Here is a 20,097-nt window from a genome sequence, read left to right on the forward strand (position 1 = left end):
GTAATTTTAGTTGCAGCCCTGTCCGTCCCCGACCTGTATGTAAACCCCAGCCCAGAACAAAGTAGTGAGGCAAACGAAAGCGTCAAATCAGTCGCAGAACAGTTTCAAACAAACTTTGCGCAGCAGTTTGTCCGGCGCGTGAGTCCTAATCTGTCCATTCAGTTGTGGCCTCTCAATCTGTAAAGCTGATAGACCAGCTGACATGTGTTCCCCTTTTTGTCTGTTTTAAAAGCGTGAAGATTTGTACTTCGGCGACCTTGCGGTCCTTCTTGGAACTGTATGCTGTCTGGAACGATACAGTGCTCAACTCAACGGACTCGCTCCATCAGAGGAGGGAGTTTTCGAAGCGTGTGGCGGTACGAAGCGCGTCAGCCAAGATCCAGATGGCGCTTTGAAATTTCTTGTGGAACGTTGTGGGGTACGGTGGAATGCCTACAAAGAGGTTCGCCAGTTACGTCGACAGTTGACTGATATATGTAGGTTCTGATACTCAGTTAACGGTATTTGATTTTCATATCTCTCTCTCTTTCTCTCACAAAGAATACACGCCACTCTCAATAGGTCAGTCCTAATATTTTCGATTGTCGATGACGTTCCTTTTATAGAAAAACTTCTGTGGACAGCTTAAACGATTCAAGCTTTAGTATGAGGAAACATCAAAAATATCTCTGAATTATTCGGATATTTATCCCACAATATAAGCGCTTTTCTACTGGCTAACACGATATGTTAAAAAGAGGAAGTTCCACCGAAATCCTCGCTGCTCTAGTGAGACCATTCTACAAAAGAAAAGAGAAACAAGACATCAGGTAAAAACTGCTGAGTTGTTCGTGCAAGCTCCTGGCAAGAATGCCACTGAACCGACTGACAACTGAACTGGTTGAGGCACCCCCCTCCCGAAGAGCAGTGTGGATTCCATGCTGGGCGTAATATTTGCTACACAACTACCTCAAGAAATATCCCGTGAACATCCTTGCATCCGCTGTATTCAAAACTACCTCAAGAAATATCCCGTGAACATCGCCGTCCATTTCATAGATTTCATTATTGCCTTTGGCTCCGTCAACCGATAAGTTGTGTGGACAGTTCATTTTAAAAACGTCTATCACTCAAATTCGTCATTCTCATCAGAAGTTTATATGACGGGATGAGAGTGAAGATGCAAACAAGTAGGTCTAATTTTAAGTGCTGTCACTGGTATCAATCAGGCATCCTTGCATCCGCTGTATTCAATCTATCTAACCACCATTGTGAATGCAAGTTCCGAAAATGACGTTTGTGTGCTGTTCACCTCTCATACTGGAGTCCTGTGCCCCATCAGAAGTTTATATGACGGGATGAGAGTGAAGATGCAAACAAGTAGGTCTAATTTTAAGTGCTGTCACTGGTATCAATCAGGCATCCTTGCATCCGCTGTATTCAGTCTATCTAACCACCATTGTGAATGCAAGTTCCGAAAATGACGTTTGTGTGCTGTTCACCTCTCATACTGGAGTCCTGTGCCCTCTCCCCTGTGCTTGGCTGGAGATACCGAACGATATGACAGCTAACCGATTTTATGTTCATGCTGTAAATTTCTCTCTATGTTGTATGACTACTACACCTCGGATGATTGTGGTAGGCTAGTCCTAGGTCCCGTCCCGTTGCTTTCCCCTTCCCATTGTGAGGCTTTATTGAAATAAGTTTACATGGTTGTACTGTGGTGAAACAGCCATGTTCTCCTTTCGTGTGGTTGCCAATATCAGAGATGATGGTCGTTGACCGTTAGCTGAGACCCCGCGTTGCCAAGGTTAGTGCGTATTTTGGCAAGCTTGAGGAACCGGTCTATTTAAGCCGGAACTTGTGGATAGAGACCAAGCTGCACGTTTGCGAGACGATGGTCCTATCCGTCATCTTGTACAGAGTTCAAAAACTCAATACGCCTTTGCACTCTCCGATGCTTGAATGGCCTTCAGATATACTGCCTGGGACGGATGCTCCATGTTCACTTGACTGAATCAGTGTCAAAAACGGAGGCATTTCGACGTGCTCGCTGTGATGGAATGAAAGCCGCGATCACATTCCATTGTCTGCTTTGGTCGGGACATGTCTGCTAAATGATCGGGAACAAAAATCGAGAGCAGCTTTTGTATGGTCAACCGAATATGGATTGTTGGTTTCCTGGCAAACAAAACCTTCGATATCTGAACACTTCAGTCAAAGGGGGCGAGATGGTCCAAGTGGTTAGAGTGCGAATTTACTGACTGCAAGGTCCGTGGTTCGAACCCGACCTCCCCTGTCTAGGCTTGAGCAACCTGGCAGTATCCCAGCCTTGTGCTTCCTTCTGGTGGCATGGCAGTTAAGCACCGAAAGGGTGCTACAGTTGAATTCCAGTCAAAATTTGAAAAACTGTTTGGCATGCTCTCGTGAGAAACAGAAATACAGAACAGGGTAGCATGGGGGTAAATGGTACGGACTGGAGTTCAGAAATTCAACGATCGACATCTTACCTGTCGTTCCTACGCTTCGGACCGTGCAGTTCTCGGGGACACGTGAAGAGTAGTAATGTACCTTTACGGATTGAAGCTGTTTACTACCTCATTTCCAGTTATCGTACTAAACAGACACAGTAGACTTAGTCCCGAATTCTCCCCAGATGTCGCAAATCCTGGGATATCTGAGGGTCCGTCAGGCAAAAAAGCATCTTTTCTACTGTGAGGAAGACAAAGTTATAAGCTCTTTAGTGTTGAGACTAGGCTGATACCATCGAATCGTCTTCCATCCATTGCTGAGCATGTGTTTCAGTGCAGTTTTCCCCCAGACTGTCTGCAGTTCAAGCATACGCAATCACAACGTGGGGGCAAGATGTGTCCGAAGAGAATGAAACAGTACACTGTACTGGTGATCGCTTTGAAAGTGATCGTGTGTTATACCTATCAGTGTGCGTTTCAAATCTTGGTGCTTACAGCCAGTTGCAATTTTTTGTTTCACCTGATCTCCGCGACATCCACGAACTCCCACTCGACTGCCACGACCACCTATCAGTCATTCGATGTCTTATCCACACAGTCACCCACACTTCCGAATTTCGGATATTAGCCACTGCATGCTGCTCACTGGAATTCGGTTACCAAGCCAATCGAATCCACTGCATGATCCGACAGACTTCCTAACTGTTCCAGTTCCCCCTAATCAGTCCTCTTCTATCCCAGTCCCGGTTTTCGTCTGTATTACTTTCACATTCCGCCTGATAATTTATGAAATTTCACTTCATTTTTCTCAGTGAATGCAAACATCCCTGATTTATGCTTGACACTCGACCTGGTCCTACCTCGTCCAACCGGGGATCAGATCAACCAACTTCGGCAATTGTTTCTCGTTGGGTCACCGTGTCACGTCGCGAGTAAGTTTGATGTTCCAGTTGATGGACTGCCGGCCAAAGATAGGCGTAGGCTGCGCTACGCGTACAAGGTGAGTCTGGGTTAGTGATTATCACGCCGTTTTAATACCCATTATTGTTGGTTTCAAATGAAATCAATAGGAGCAATCCTCACTTCAAGCTTTTGTTCCTCGGCCCGTTTCCATCCTCGGAGCTGCATGACAGATGTGTGTGAAGGATGGTGTCGCTATGCAATTTGAATTCACAGGATTTTTATTCGTTCTTGCGGATTTTCGCTTGCCACAAGACTGACCAGCCATAGACTGCTTATACTTGAATATTCACTAAAAGGCGGGAGATGATTGCTTGATTGAGTAATGTAAGCCTTATCGGACTCGAATGTTATAGCGGGTGGTCGAAATGTGCCCTTGCGGAAACGGTATTTCGGAAAACTTCGGGAAAATAATCACATTCACAATCGGTAGCATCACGCGGTTGCCGTCTATAGATGCTTAAGACTCTGCACCGCGCGGACAACGTTTGCAGAGTTCACTGCACAACATGCCGGGCCAGGCAACTTCACGTACGAACTGCGGGACGTCACCGAAGTGCGAAATGACAGTTCACCCACAACTAGTATATCTTGCTTTTCATGACTACTTTACATGAAGGGGAAAAGTACTATGCGGTGCCTGTCCACCTTGAATCATGGTTACGCTGTAAATAATCAGCTTACATCAGTTCGCAAGTTTTGAAAAGATTACTCTGTAAATGATTCTTATTCAAGATCGATGTTTTTACCGTTTCCGCCTGCTATCCTGCTCCGTAGAGGTTCCATGTCGTACTAAGTGCTATTTAGATAAACTGTGCGTCCGTGGATTTCCGCGTGCGTACAATTTCACGACACAATGAACCAGCGCCGTGAGGAAATTGCCACAGATGAATGCGTGTGAGCGATTTTCGTACTTACCTGGTCAATTAGTAGCCTTCGATGTAAAATAAGCGTGCATCCGTAGACCAGATTGGATTTTAGTCGATGGAAACGGGGTCTTTGTAAACCAGAAGGCACTACATGCTACTCGGTTACCTCCAGTCAGTTATGTAGCCAGTTGTGAAGTGGTAACCGTTTTCTTTTGTGTTAGTTCATCAAAGTCATCGCTCAATCTTTCTTTATTTCTTACGGGCCTTTGGATGGGTGATGCTGTGCGAGCACCAAACCATCTAATCCAGAGGGAAGGTGCGATACCGCATCAATTTTACTGCGCTGATATTAGCGCTATTGTCTATTCAGTTAATACGCTAAAATTCTCAGGAAGGTTGATCTCGTAGGAAACCATGGATGTGCTCACTGATGTTACTTTTGACATACACATAATGATATTCTCTGTTCGTCAGGAGCGCACTTTTACGCATGTCAGCTGGATGAACAAACGCCACTATTGGTGGATCTGAATAGAAAACCCCCTCACTGCCTGTTTTTCCACGGTCTGCTGCTCAGGAGATTCTAGTCTTAGGCAGCACTCCTTTGAGGGATCGTTGTAGTGTTACGTGCTTCATATACATTCAAGCATCGAACCTTCTCTGTGCTTTTCTTCGTGTTCAGGTACCCGGAGTTTCCGGTCCGGTATTCATTGAATCCAGCTCTCCACTTGCTCGGGAGAACTGTCCCTTTATTGCGTTTCTTGAGCTTCATCGAACTTCGAAACCCTTCCTCCGAAGTAAGTTTGTTGCTGGTAGACTTTATGATGGTTTTATCCCCGCCCCTTTCGCTGCTTGTCCCGTCGAACTAAATTCAGTGACTCGTGAGATCTGAGGAAAGCCGGGACACTGTAAGCATTAATTCGGTTAGAATGGAACGCCTGATGAAGCGTTTTCCAATCACAACAACGTTGGTATGTCATCAGGTTACATTGATAATATACAGCAGGTGATATTCACCGTGTGCCTCAGTTTCTGGCAGACCCCTTTGGGAGTGTGTGCAACATCCTGCAGCGTCACTGCGGTATAAGGTATGAACAGGAACGAAGTATGGTGAACACGGATTTTGCTTTGAATGCGACCAATTAGGGAGAAGCTCCCGTCTCTTCTTAGCGCCAGCACGACAGAGCCCAAATTGTTATCGCACCTGGTTGGTGTCCCTATTCATAGTCCCGTTCAAAAATTGTTGCCTAATTGCTCACAGCTTCCCCTGTCATGTGGTCCCACCATCACATTGGATTTGCAGTACTTACTCATCTGTGTTGTGCACTCTCCCCTCCTCAAATTTTCAAAAATCCTACAGTTTTACTTTCTGATATCAGGTCGTGTAATGACAACCGATATGCGTTCACATTCTTTCCAACATTCCATTTTAGCTGTTTGCGCTGTTGATCCACAGTGGATTCCCTTCCTAGCTCCTCACAATTACAAAGTTGAAGGTGTAGTGCTGTCCGATGAACTCAGTCCTGCATCCGGATCCTTTAGCAGTGATCGGACCAAACAAGCTGATACGGATCCAGCCCGGACGAACACGGATGTGTCTTCTGATACCGAACCCTTGGAGCCAGCAAAGATGCAGCGGTCGCCCAAGTTGCCTACACCGCGGTATGATGCTGATCACGATGTAGTTGTCACTGGTGCTAAACGAGTGTGCTACCTCGGCACGTGCGCCTCAGAGTTGGAAGGTGATAATGGGGAACTAGAACTCCCCAATTTCTCTATGCTGGTTCCAATAAACAGCTTAGCTTGTGCCCGATTTCTCGGATCAGAAGAGGCCTTCACATGGAGCGTTCGGTGGTTTGCTCGAGCCCTTCTGGAGGGACATGTTTTCTCAGAATTCCTGACTTGGTTTCCACAAAGGATCAAACAGAATCTAACACCCACCCTAGTGACAATTTCCTGGGGGCTGTGAGTTTCTAGTTATACGTTTTATGTTGTCCTGTTGTAATGCCAATGTGCTTCATGGTTTGTGCTGGACACTCGTCACTTTCTATTTGTTCTGTGCTTGTTAGACACAGCAGTTGAATTCCCGCGTTTCTTAGATAGCCAATCGAATGTTGTGTTACTTCGGCTGAATTTTTTTCATTCAAATTTTTCTGTGGCACTGCAATCTGTGGTCGCATCCGATATGTTGTTTTGTTGTCAAATGTTTGTAGCTGCCAGCCTCTCTGTACTGGTCTTGGGTGTAATTGCTAACTAACTTTCAACCCGGTCATTCATAAAACGTTAGTAGTGCCATTGCGAGCACCCGAACGCCTGTCAGAGATGACACCGGGAGCTTTATTTGTGTTCACCCCTCGTAACCGTCGTTAGCATTTACACATTATGTTCCTTTGTTTCCATCTTTCGCAGAGTGCGTCCGGAGGTACGCAAATTGGTCAGTTCGCTGGCATCAGCCAAAGTCGACAATCGGAGAAATTTACTGGCCAAGTGGAGAACTGAACCCCTTTGTAAGTCTTCCTATTGGTTGCGAACAATCATAAATTCCTTCCTTCTTAGATCTTTCGAGAGAACTGGCATCGTGGTTGAAACCGGAATTCGTAACAGACTTTCACAACAAATGGCCAATTGTGCTTGTGATATCCAATGTATAGATAAATGGATGAAACAACTGCTGATTACTGTAAATAAATATTTCTATACTTCCAGAGTGCGTTTTTCCTCTTCAGTTTTGGATGGTCTTCCCCGCTGTCGTTTAGTTTTCTTTTTCTTTAATCGTTGGCCTTCCTTTGAGCCAGCCCTTCACAATACATTTCGGCAGGGACTAATCTCTTCTCTTTGTTTAGTAACCTTTTGGAAATGCTCGATGCTTCTGGCTGCAGCTATCATGAAGTTTGGTAGTGCAGCCGGATGATCATGTGACTTTTTAAACGCAACAGCTTTACTCTGCATCGCCTGACAGAAGATTTTCATCTGTGGTACTCGTCGTTGACGAACATCCCCTCACTCTCGAAGAATTTTCAGCAACCCTAATTATGTATTGCGTTGGGCCTCTCAAACCCTTCAGCATGGATGCTCACGACGAAAACCTAGATGGACTGTCGTTCATGGATGAAGTCCAGGCTAGACCTTGATACGCACGCAGTTCATACCTATGACCTTTTTAGCTAAAGGTTGAGTAATTTTTAGCTCCAATTATGTAACGTTGAACCAGGGGCCTCATACACTGTGCCACCACTGAATTTGGCTTGTTCGGTACCGGTAAAAAAATACTCGTCCCCGAAACGACCTACTAGCAGTCGCTATAACTTCTCATCTCTGTTAGATGTAATCCATAACCAGACACTCGTTAAGCTAAACAACTCAATCGCCTGAGTGTACGGAACTTGAGCTGCAGGTTCACTGGTTCAAGTTTACCACCAATCAGTTATTGCTAGTGAAACGGTCAATTTTCACTGACCAGTGACACTATCGTCACGGAACCACGTCCATATCTTGTTATTATTCCTGAGAGGGTGTATGTTTATTTCCCTGTTCGTCATGATGGTCAAGCCGAAATTTGACTTCCTCCACAACGGGCCCCACTGCCAGTTTGTGACTAGGCCAGTGGTGTGTGTTCTTACCAAAACGCTTGCACAATAATAGTGTCACAAACGATAGTTGATGCGAAAATATATTTTGGCGTAGAACTCAACTGCGTGGAAATATAAATCCGAATGATAGCGTCCATTGGTATGTTGCTTATATGAAAGGTACGAAATGCCGGTCGAATAAGTCAGGCCAGTTTACCCCTCGAATTTTTAACAAGTAGGATGAATTTCCGGAACGCAGATGGTCTGAAACGGCGTCACTTCCCATGTATCGATCACGCGGTTACATAGTGCACAAAAAGGCATGTAAATGATGATGGCTCATCTCTAGCACAGAGAATCAGACCTCTGGCTATCAGTGGACGCCGCCGAAGTGGAGGAAATGCTTAGATCAGCGGCAAAATTAGTAGCAACTGTATCATGTGTTCTGTGTAGAAATATGCAATAAATTAGGCTGAAACGGCCTCCGACCTGTCAGGATCTTGCAACCCAAGCTTGGTGTGGTCCTAATATTCAACACAGCCGCCCCAGCTTCATCTTACCAGCAAGGGAGAAAATGATTGAGTGGACACCTTAGAGTACCTCGCTTACCCTTCCATTTAGCTCCATTTACGCATGGGTCTTTCAGGGAGTATCGGTGACCAAGCGGCTGCTTCACAGTTGCTGGACGTGTCGAAGGAACCTTACAACGGCTTCACGACAAGCTATGGTACCGCTGCTGGTCGACAGGATCCAGCCAGGCTGGCATCCCTTCAAGATAGTTGGGTGTGAATATTTGGACCACTGACGGTAAAGAATGGAAGAAAGACTGAGAAAAGGTATGGCTGTTTGTTTACCTGCTTACAGATGAGGGCAGTGCACCTTGAAATGGCCTATTCATTATCTTCTGACCCCTTCATAAAGACGTTGATGTGTTTTATAGCCCCAGAAAAGATTATCATTGGTAACGGTTCTAATTTCGTCGGAGCGGAGATGGAATTGAAACGAGCCATAGATCGACTTTCACATTCCCGCATCAGCGCTGAACCAATGCGGTATAACGTCGAGTGGCAGTTCACTCCACCGTTGAGCAGCCATAGAGGTGGAGTATGGGAACATCTCGTACGTTCCATAAGACGGATGCCAAGGTCGACAATAAACGAGCAGAATGTGAACGACACAGAACGGGTAACGCTTCTTACGGAAGCAGAGCGGGTAATGAATGGATGCCCTATCGCACCCAACCAAACCAACTATTTCGATAAGCCGACGTTGACACCGAATGAATTGCTCATTCTCAACAACAGGGTACGTGGGGGTTGTGCCGGAAAGTATAACAGAGAGGTATACGAGAGGTTGGCAACAGGTGAACTACTTCACTGAAGTATTGTGGAAGCGCTGAGTGAAGGAGTACATGCATCTGCTTCAGGAACGAACTAAGCGGCAGAAATCTCACAGGAATTTCAGGAAAGCGGATGTAGTCCTGGTGCGATCAGGTGTGTTCTCTCGGGAACGGTGGCCCGTAGGCGTAGTTGATGAATGTGAAACATCAGATGATGGTATAGTTAGGACCGTGGTTGTACGAACACAAGACGGAAGGCTTAGGAGGGATGTGCGTAAGATCGGTTTGATAGAGGGTTGTGAGTAGGTGTGGGGGAAGGAGATGGAAACCGAGCGCTCAACTCTCCGCAGGTGGGAGATGGGCTTTCGAACTCATCGCATACAGGGAGGCCACCGGGAGTTGGCGCGTAAGCAAGTTCCGTTTGGCGTACTGCTGTAAGTCTACTCGGAACTTGGAGTAAGTAAAATATTTGAGCCAGGAATGACCATAGCTTGATGGAGGAAAATCCACTGAGACTTTGGGTGGCGGTATAGAGAGCTTGCCAACAATGTGCTCCCGTTTCCAACCCCATGTGACAGCCAATCCCCATATTCCCCTTGACCAGATGAACTGAAACCTTCTTGTTTTACTGAACTATCTTTATAACTCTTACGGACTTTGGTCGGACATTGTGATTTTTGCGGTTGATCGCTCTCGATATCTACTTGGTTGTGGCGATGTCGATTTTGAGGCGAAGTGATCTGCGCTTATCCTCAGGCTGGTGATTGTACCGCCTTATTTCGTAAACTTACGGAGAACCTCAACGGAGAATCCGTTGTTGGTCGTTTCCTGGATTGGCACGCGTGACTCAAACTCAGAAAGCAGATAGCCGTAACATGTGGAGCGTCGCACGAGGACCCGTTACGCGGAAAGGAAAACAGGCAAATATTCTTACTGCTAGTCACACTTTCCCCTTAAACTGCCGCGCAGAGGACCCTGAAGTGCGCTATCAGTAGTAAAAATGGCTTCACAGTTATCATCGGTGCATCCGAGTGCGTCCGCATCCTTCGGGGACGCGGCAAATGAATCTCATCGATTGTAGGGTGGAGTATAAATCAAGCTTCTCTTTACTGATACATCAATCAGTCCCAGGTGTGTGGGAAAATCCATGGTAGTTCTGAGCTACTGTGCTATTAAAAACACCTTGATTCAACTAAAAACTTCAGTTTGCTTCTTTTGCTGAAACCTTAACATATTCATCGCTTTTCAACGACAGTATAGCTATTTGTGAGGCAATCATAGCAGTGAAAGATCATCTAGCATATGTGAAAGTATGGTCGTTTATTTCTCCAGAAAAGGTTGCAGTGGTGAGTTTCACAACCTAAGCTGGATCGGGTCGGCTCTGCAGAAACAAGTAGCAAAGGCCTCTGACATGTCAGCCACAGGCGCCGAACTCGTCGGCGACCGCTGCCAATGCCACGCAACCAGTAGCAGGGTAAGCAGGACGAGACCACTGGTGAGGTTATGAATTGATGAGGCATTTTAAAATATGCGAAACAACAAGTCCCAAGCTCCACTCTGTCAAGGGTGGCCGATCTAATCCAGTCGTCACTCATGGTTCCGAGGGCCGAGGTCACGAATCCGACATTATTTTACCGTGGAAGCTTACGTACCCCGAAATGGACACGCTGATCGCAGACAATATGGAATTAGTGCTTACTCAAAGGAACAGCAACTGCTGTCGAATAAGCCAAACAACTTAGGCACGGGTAGAAATCTGCTCAGTGTATGGTCTCTTGAAAAGCGATACCTTCATATATGCATCGGAGGGAACTACTGCCTGGTGGAACCATTCAGCGTACAAGCGGCCCGACTAGGCTTCGCGAAGAAACCTTGACTAGCACACTGCGCCAAGAGTCTTGAGAAACTGAGAAATGTATTTCAACAGAGATTCTTGAATAAATGCGAATCCTGAGTTTAAAAGTTGGCATTTTACACGCCACAAGCACAGTGCGAAGTATTTCTATCTACTAAGTCTGACAGCTTTGGAAGTGGCAAAACACCCTTCTGTTGTGCCTTTGAAAGCAACAGAAATTTAACTGAGTCGCTCGCCCACAAACTTTCTCAATCTTTTCAATTGACGTCCTCGTATTCGACAGCCAGTTACCCCGAACAACCGTTGTAATCACACCTAAACCAACACTGGCCAAAACATACGTCCCTGACACCAAGAACTCAATAGACGGCTGCTCCATCTTCCGAAAAGCCGGAAGTATATGTGGTTGCTTTGTGATAAATTGCGGTCCCGTGCATTCCGATAGTCCTCTGCGACACCGATTGACTTTTATGTGGTGCACTGCGGATTCAACTTCTGCAGTGCGGGACCGTCTTCCGCTAACTATTAAGTCCGCCGGCAGGCTGACCGCTCGCCTTATGAAGGCTTGGGCAACACTCCACAGCTACCACACCATGAGTCATTTACTGAAAGGGGATTCTGAACTCCTGGATGGATATCTAGTGCAGTGGGTCATATGGACAATGCATAGGCATTTACTGAAGGCGTCCGGCGGATAGCAGAGGAGACCTAAGTGTACAACGATCATCAAATCCAAGAAGCTAGTGCCATATTTGCTCCGAAATACTAGACTAGATAACACACTGGCCATTTGCCTATTAGTCTCGCCAAAACATACGTCCCTGACACCAAGAACTCAATAGACGGCTGCTCCATCTTCCGAAAAGCCGGAAGTATATGTGGTTGCTTTGTGATAAATTGCGGTCCCGTGCATTCCGATAGTCCTCTGCGACACCGATTGACTTTTATGTGGTGCACTGCGGATTCAACTTCTGCAGTGCGGGACCGTCTTCCGCTAACTATTAAGTCCGCCGGCAGGCTGACCGCTCGCCTTATGAAGGCTTGGGCAACACTCCACAGCCACCACACCATGAGTCATTTACTGAAAGGGGATTCTGAACTCCTGGATGGATATCTAGTGCAGTGGGTCATATGGACAATGCATAGGCATTTACTGAAGGCGTCCGGCGGATAGCAGAGGAGACCTAAGTGTACAACGATCATCAAATCCAAGAAGCTAGTGCCATATTTGCTCCGAAATACTAGACTAGATAACACACTGGCTACATGCCTATTAGTCTCACTGGCGTACCCCGCAAAAGCATTCTGAAGTGGAATATTTTCGAAAAATTCCTCATTAAAAATCAAACATCTCGAGCGTACGGGGGTCCCTCCCGAACCATTTTGGCGTGAAAAAAATTTTCCTATTTATGGACAGTTTAACCGAGGCCAAAGACGAGATTCACATTGGATGCTTAATTTGTTGACTCTTCAAAAGCATTTATTTGGGTTCTACACACCCCGCTGATCCAAAGACTCAAGTTTATTAAAGTTCAAGAAGAATTTTTACTCCGAATAAAGGCTTTGCAATCAGGCAGAACACACTGAAGCTGGGACCAACCTACTTTTGTTCTGCATCAGTCCCTATTGGGGTTTCTCGATGGCACATTTGATGACCATTCCTCTTTCTTATCTAAGTCAACGACCCATGAAATACATCGGCAAGTCCATGCCACGATATGTGGACGACATGAAATCTCAGAATTCCAACACCGGCATCCCCTAAATACGTATCGACGTCTCAAGGCAGCTATAAATGTGCTGCCACCCTCCTCTGAATGCCGAAAATTGGGTCCTATTTTGGAAAAGACTCAGCACGCTCCCATCTTGTATGGACCTCTCAGATACATACCAACAAGTATTTCGGTATCTGGCTCTTTTCCTTCTTACTAATGCATGAGCAATCGGCCCTAAATGGTAACCATTGTTCACTGGATTACTCGGCGCACCTTCCTCCCTTTTATTCACACAGATTTTAGATTATTCTTTTGGGCCTATGTAGGACCGCTCCTCGAATGCTGAAAGTTGTCTACTCAGAAAGCAACGACGTTAGTCACGTAGAGTTTCTTCAGCGAACTATGACGGAGGAAATTTCTTGATTCAAATAAGTTGATTAGAACACGCTCCTCGAGTCTGTTGAACCCAGTCCTCTTGAGACCGTCGCTTCCACTGTGACCTTATACTTACGCCGTGTTTGGACTAGATTTGTCTAAAAGCTTTTTTATGTTGAAAGAGCCGATACATGGAGAGGACACGGTAAGACGATTACTAAGTCCAGCGCAGCTACTTCCTTCAGATAACATTTTTTCTTATTTTGGGCAGCTGGTCCGTAGAACACTATTCATCTGACGGCTGTTCACGCTGCATTCGGAATCCTGTTGAAGGCACATTTGCATGCGAGCAAAAGCTGTTGAACGAAAACAATGAACCTGACCAAAAATGTGGACGAAAGCTTTGATGCTGTTCAGCAGTTCACGAGGAACAGGAGCGGGGAACCCACGGCTGACCCAATAGTGATATCTGGGGTCTACAGAGAACACCTTAGTGTTCTGTATTTGGCCCTAGCTTATTCGTCACATTCAATATGGTCAAGTCGTAAATAAGAACGAACTCCAGCCGTCTTGGTCTTCACCGTGGATGACATTTGTCAACTACTGCAAAAGATTAACCCATTCTGCGCGTTGGGGTTCGAAGAAATCCATCCAGGGATCCTGAAGGAAATGCCGTTCGCAGCGGAAAGTCAATTCCACCTTGTGTTCCATCCAGGGATCCTGAAGGAAATGTCGTTCGCAGCGGAAAGTCAATTCTACCTTGTGTTTCATCAGTCGCTCGAGGAAGGCCGCATTTCCTCTACTTGGAAGGGAGCGAACCTCACACCCAGCTACAAAACTGGTGTCCAAAACATTTCTTGTCGAAACAGTTCATGCGGAAAATTCTCGAACGTACTCTTATCCAGCGCGGGTCTCCGTAAGCGTCTTCCAAGGCGTCATTTTTATACCATTATTGTTTACAATATACATCAACGACATTCAAATGTTCTTGAAAATCCAGGCTTTATATTTGAGGACAAGCTTTAATCCAGAAATTTTCATATATAATTTGAAGAAAAGTAAGACAATGCCTTTGTCATGGAGGCTGGGTAAACAAGGCGAGGATAGACGCAAAACGATTGGGGTATCTGGCTCTCTTCAAACATTTATTCTCACTGCACCATGAGAAATCGCCTGAAAAGGCATTCACCGTCCTACAAATGATTCGGAGCATCTTCCTCCGTATTACTCTCAGGGGCTTGCAAGTACTCAGTGGGGCCTACGTCAGAATGCTCCTTGAAAATGCCAACCAAGTTGTCTACTCAGGGAGCACGAAAGATGAGCCATCACTGCGAGCCGCCAAGCGAATGGTTGCCGGCCTCAAATCCGTGGACTACGAAACGCGTCTCGCAGTGTATGACCTTTTTCCTATGGAGTAGGAATGACTCCGGGACCTAATATTTCATTGCGCTTTGTTTGAACAAGGTTTGGCCAACAGGTTTTTCACCGTTGACCCAACAAGCACACGGCAAAGACATCGCAAGATTTTCAAGCTCAGAACGTACACTTTCACTAGACAGGATTTCTTCTCATTCCCGGTAGTTGCCGCGTGGAATAACCTTCCTCCGACGGTTTTCCACGCTTCTAGGACCCTGCTCAAATTACTAGGCACCTATTCGTGCAAATCCTCGCGCTGGTCATCATTCTTCCCGTCGCTGAGAACTTAAAGGACACTGTTAAACCATTTTTTCACTTGTGTCCTTCAGTTGGACGGCAGCTGAACGACAGAACAAAACCGACCTGGGAAACGTGAGCTGAATCCTTGATCCCGTGTATCAATCCGTAGATCCATGATGCCTGCGGATCTCACGACTCGGTTGCCAAAACCGCAGTTATTCATTATTCAAAAAAACGATGCTCTACTCCCACACAAATCCTGTACTGGTTGTTGCTTCACTTTACTGCCTACCGCCCCTTGGATGCACAGTGCACCCTCTTGAGAGTGAAATAAAACACCTTACGTCAAACTGTTGCATTTTTGCATACGTGCTCAGACAAAAAAATTACACTCCTCTGCCGTTATTTTCTGCGAATTTTTTAAAGTAATCTTTTTTCGAAATTTTTGCGCGCTAGCTGTGCGATGGCTTCGAGAGTGGCTTTTCACGCGTTTGACGAGAAATTTTGGACTGTATCCTTTTTAGCTCTTATGGTATTCGGGAAGGCACCAAGTCAATACACGGAGAGTAACTGTGCTGTATTTTTGTATTCATCCAGTAATTGAAGCACCAACACCTGAAAGACCGGCGGAGATTCAGGGATTCCAAAAAAGCTAATAAGCTGATAAAAACCGTACGCGAAGCACCGGATGTCCAGTGCGGTTCCATCTGCGGAGGCAAGGGAACGACCCGGAAGTAACCTCTTATTTTTTGAACACAACTATGCGTTGTCAGTTTTTGTACGATCGGCCTCGGGTTAATCGACAGCTAACCGAGGACGAATTGGGCTCCTGCGGGGCCCTTCTGAAGTATGGGACACCGTCGTGTGGGGTATGACAGTTTGTGGCCGATGAACTTGACATGATCCATACCAGCCAGGATATGTATAATTACCGCCGGAAGTGTCGACCCGCTCTATTGAGCAGGCGGCACAAAGTTGGGTATTACTGTGACAGATGATATGCCTTTAGTCCTAGGAAAAATACGGAAGAGTTAACACTTGGTTTTGTGGCAGTCAGAGGAAGGTCAATATACCCCGTAAGCTTCTCCCGATGGCAGCAGATAGCACTGTTCCGACGATTCCCAACGTAGTAAGTGTAGACGGGACTTGCGCAACAAACCGTTTTGGTTAAGTTTCTATAGCACCTAATATTCGGCCTGTAGATACAAACTGTATGCCTTCTTTGATAACGGACAGCATGGGAACTGTGAGTCTGTTTATGCATGCGTTCATGGAGAGCAAACAACTTGCTCCCATGCGCAAACCGTTCAACGTATTTAGGGCAACCGTGGACGATCATTATTCAGCTAACACTTCCGTTACGGACAAGTTAGGGGCGCAAATGCAGGCGGCAAGAGTATTTTTCTTGATGTGATGCTCTGCTGCTTTCATATTGGTACGGCTATCAGGAAGCGCGTATGTATGATTTAATATCCAAGTATTTTTGGTCATAGACACTCTGTGAGCATCCAGTACATATTCCACGATATGGCTCACCCGAACAGTAGGTCTTCTGTTTACCGTGTCACAAGCACACAGATTCCGGAAAGATCTGCAGCGTCTGTGCCGCCAGAATCCACGGACCGCTGGTTGAAAATCATGCTAAAATGGGCCTTACGCGCGCAATCTGGAACACCTTACTTTGACAGTGTCACCGAAAACCGTCTGAAGAATGCGAACGACAGCCTTAAAGACCGGGACACCAATGCGACACAGTGGAGCATGCCACACAAAAGGTGTCCCTACACGCCTAGTGGTTCACGCAAGAATTGGAGATGCATACGTCGTACCGTTGTGACCGAAGTCGAGTTCTGAACGTGGTCTGTCGAATGACTAGGTACGAATGTTCTCTCGTTTTCAGTCACTTGGGGTCACGACCGCCAATGCTTCTCTATGATGGTAATGGAACAAACAAGGTGAGGCTAAGCTACGTTAGTCATAGTATAGTTTGTGGTATAAACGTTTAGATACTCCCAGACGGTTGCTGAAGAATACACAAGCGTTGTCTAGCAGGCGATGTGGTTTCCCTGAGTACACTTGTTATTTGTATTCAAGGATCATTCCGTTTTAAGCGGAAAGAGCTCTTCTTCACAGATTTTTCGCTTGATTCCCAACGATGGTGGTCGGATTAAAGTCGACCGAAAAAATGCGCACCCTTACAATTGTTGCCAAACAACCGCCGACAGCTTTTGTCGGCCTTTGTAATCAACTGAACCGGGTGCTGCTACACGCCTAGTGGTTCACGCAAGAATTGGAGATGCATACGTCGTACCGTTGTGACCGAAGTCGAATCCTGAACGTGGTCTGTCGAATGACTAGGTACGAATGTTCTCTCGTTTTCAGTCACTTGGGGTCACGACCGCCAATGCTTCTCTATGATGGTAATGGAACAAACAAGGTGAGGCTAAGCTACGTAAACTTAGTCATAGTTTGTGGTATAAACGTTTAGATACTCCCAGACGGTTGCTGAAGAATACACAAGCGTTGTCCAGCAGGCGATGTGGTTTCCCTGAGTACACTTGTTATCTGTATTCAAGGATCATTCCGTTTTAAGCGGAAAGAGCTCTTCTTCACAGATTTTTCGCTTGATTCCCAACGATGGTGGTCGGATTAAAGTCGACCGAAAAAATGCGCACCCTTACAATTGTTGCCAAACAACCGCCGACAGCTTTTGTCGGCCTTTGTAATCAACTGAACCGGGTGCTGGATAAGCTTCCGGGGCTGGGACGCATTAGGGCCACAAATATCTTCAAGCAATCGATTGTTCAGGTAAAAATGCTGCTGCGCCAATGCTTGAAGTCTGCAACTGACGGCCCGTCGTCGGTGGTCGGAGATACTGCACCTCGACCCAGATGGCGGGCTAGGGAGAGAGACTTGGGCTTTAGTGTGCTGTATTACCGTCGACTACTACCAGTGACCGCTGGTGTGCCACGGGTTGCGTATCATATCACGCTGTCTGTTGTAATGGTGAACCTTTCTCGCTGCTGTTCAGGTTCGTCCCAAAGTTGAGCCCACATAAAAATAAGTTACTTTTGATCCTTAACCACCGACCCATCCAGAAAATGCAAAGGTGTGCTTGCAAACGGTCTGCAAAGAGAGCGTCTTACGATGTTGATCTGAACTGAAGCATAGAATCCCGGCGCACTGTGTCCCGTAAATCTGTGCTTGTCAGTGTTTTCGGGTCCAAGGAGGAACTACTCGACAGCTGTGAGTGAGTACCTGACACCTACGACTAATGCCTTAGAGTGCCAGTTACATGAATGAGACGAAGATGAGTTCATGTGACCCATCAGCTCCAGACAATTTATCTGATAATGAGACCCTATGCATCTGACGTAGGTATCATATGTCTTGAGGGATAAAGTAAGTAGGCATGCAAAATATCGGCTGAAGATGGCGTTGTGTGAGCAAGCATCTAGGATATAGCCGCTGAATCACCTCCAGTTTGGGGCGATCACTCCTCCTAGTTTGTAAGCCGCCGCCTCATGGTGATGTTTCAATAACCTAACGTACATCTTCCTCTCATTTCAGGACGTCAACGACCAAATAGTCGCTACCCTGGAAGAAATTCATGCACGGCCAGACAGGACATACGTAGTCATCAAAACGACCAATTAAACCCAATTTTTTATGTCATCTATCTTGAACTGTTCCCCAGCAGAGATGGACAGGCGCGTTCCTGCCAGTTGATTAGGTATCCTGGACCACTAGCCTCATTTTAGCTGCGTGCGTCAGCAAGGTTCACTCAGGTGTCCGCTACGATCGACGTAGATTCTATACGCTAGTTGATCAGCGTCATGGTTTTCATGGCATAATTCGCAAGCTTTAACGCAATATTCTGCTGTTTACCAACACATTTGTACGATTTTTCGCCAACACTTATCGCTGACTATGCAAATTTAACTGGTAACTGCAATTATCTAGCATCTTTACGGGGGCGGCACCTCTGTATATTTTGCGTCCACGAACGCCATGTAGATTCTAGATTGTTCAGAGAATTATTTTAGTTCGAAAACTTTCTGCGAGTTCCGTTCGCTGTAAGTGAGTCAGCTTTTCCGTCAATTCGTGATTTCATGTCACATCAGGCGACGTAGTCACGATCGGTGGTGCTTATTGACCTTGAAGATTCGCTCACTTAAACAAATCACCAATGTAAATAATTTGCAACAAAACATGAACTTAGACATTATACACAGATATTCCACACTAAGAACTGGCAAACCTGAAGTGCCGTAACTTTCGAGAATTCAATTCCATTGTGCGAATACTCAATGGCCCACTGTGCCAGTGGCTAGAGGCACAATGCATTTTTCTGCAAAACCCCTCCAGGCGAAATAAAAACTTTAGCGTCGAAATGTTACATTTCTTTGCATGTATGCGTGGACTGAAAACCCCCCCTCATCTGCCGTCACTATTTTGCGATTTGTTTAATCGATCTCTTTTGAAAATTATTGGCTTTGAGCTTCGTCTGCTATGGCTTCGGAGGTGGCTTTCGTTGAGAACTTTGTGGGTGTGTCGTTTGCGTTACGAATGGGTGTACTACAAATGCAGCAGGCGCCCTCCAAGACCAACGGAAGGCCGTTAAATCCGAAGAAGTTAGCAAGCCGAGCGTATTTTCTAATAAAATAAGTACGCGAAGCACCAGCTGTCCAGTGCGGTTTTGTCTACGGAGGCAAAGGAACCAACTGGCAGTGACCTCTTGTTTTCTGGAACACAACCACAAACTGTCAAAGTTTCTGTACGACCGGCTTCCAGTCAATCGACGCCTAACCGAAGACGAGTTGGGCACATGCCAGGCCCTGCTGAGATATGGAACGCCGTCATCTGAGGTGCGGCAGTTTGTGGCGGATGAATTCGGAAAGATTCTTACAACTAAGGATATACACAACTACCGCCGGAAGTGTCGACAGGCTACGTTGAGTAGGTGCCGAATGGTTGGGTTTTAATGTAGCAGATGATATGCCTTCGGTCCTGGCAAAACTTTGTGAGACCGGACGCATTCTTGTGTGTCAGGGAGAGGAAGGTCACTATAACCACATATGTTTCTCCCGATGGCAGCAGATAGCGCTATTCCGACGCTTTCCAGGTGTAGGTAATGTGGACGGGACACGTTCAACAAACCGCCCTGGGTGAGTTTTTTAAAGCATCTAATATTCGGCATTTAGATACAAACTATACACATTCTTGATAACGGACGGCATGGGAACCGAGCGTACGGTTATGTATGCGTTCGTAGAGAGCGAGCAGTTTGCTCCCATGCGTAAACTGTT

At 46.1% G+C, this 20,097-nt stretch overlaps 2 protein-coding genes across 2 annotated transcripts in view; both read left to right on the forward strand.

Moving 5' to 3' along the window:
• T265_06596 (hypothetical protein) overlaps positions 1-8,637 on the forward strand; it is a gene marked incomplete at both ends in the record, with an annotated part of 31,497 nt that extends 22,860 nt beyond the window's left edge. Inside the window, 6 exons of the mRNA XM_009171899.1 lie at positions 233-476; positions 3,263-3,450; positions 4,962-5,076; positions 5,659-6,244; positions 6,689-6,786; positions 8,495-8,637. Coding sequence (XP_009170163.1) covers positions 233-476; positions 3,263-3,450; positions 4,962-5,076; positions 5,659-6,244; positions 6,689-6,786; positions 8,495-8,637 — 1,374 coding nt within the window. The remainder of the gene's footprint in view (positions 1-232; positions 477-3,262; positions 3,451-4,961; positions 5,077-5,658; positions 6,245-6,688; positions 6,787-8,494) is intronic.
• An 8,788-nt stretch (positions 8,638-17,425) lies between these two features.
• The window catches only part of T265_06597 (hypothetical protein), a gene marked incomplete at both ends in the record, with an annotated part of 40,217 nt that continues 37,545 nt past the window's right edge, over positions 17,426-20,097 (forward strand). Inside the window, one exon of the mRNA XM_009171900.1 lies at positions 17,426-17,750. Coding sequence (XP_009170164.1) covers positions 17,426-17,750 — 325 coding nt within the window. The remainder of the gene's footprint in view (positions 17,751-20,097) is intronic.

This window comes from Opisthorchis viverrini (assembly GCF_000715545.1).
Source record: "Opisthorchis viverrini unplaced genomic scaffold opera_v5_138, whole genome shotgun sequence".
In the NCBI taxonomy this organism is placed as follows: domain Eukaryota; kingdom Metazoa; phylum Platyhelminthes; class Trematoda; order Opisthorchiida; family Opisthorchiidae; genus Opisthorchis; species Opisthorchis viverrini.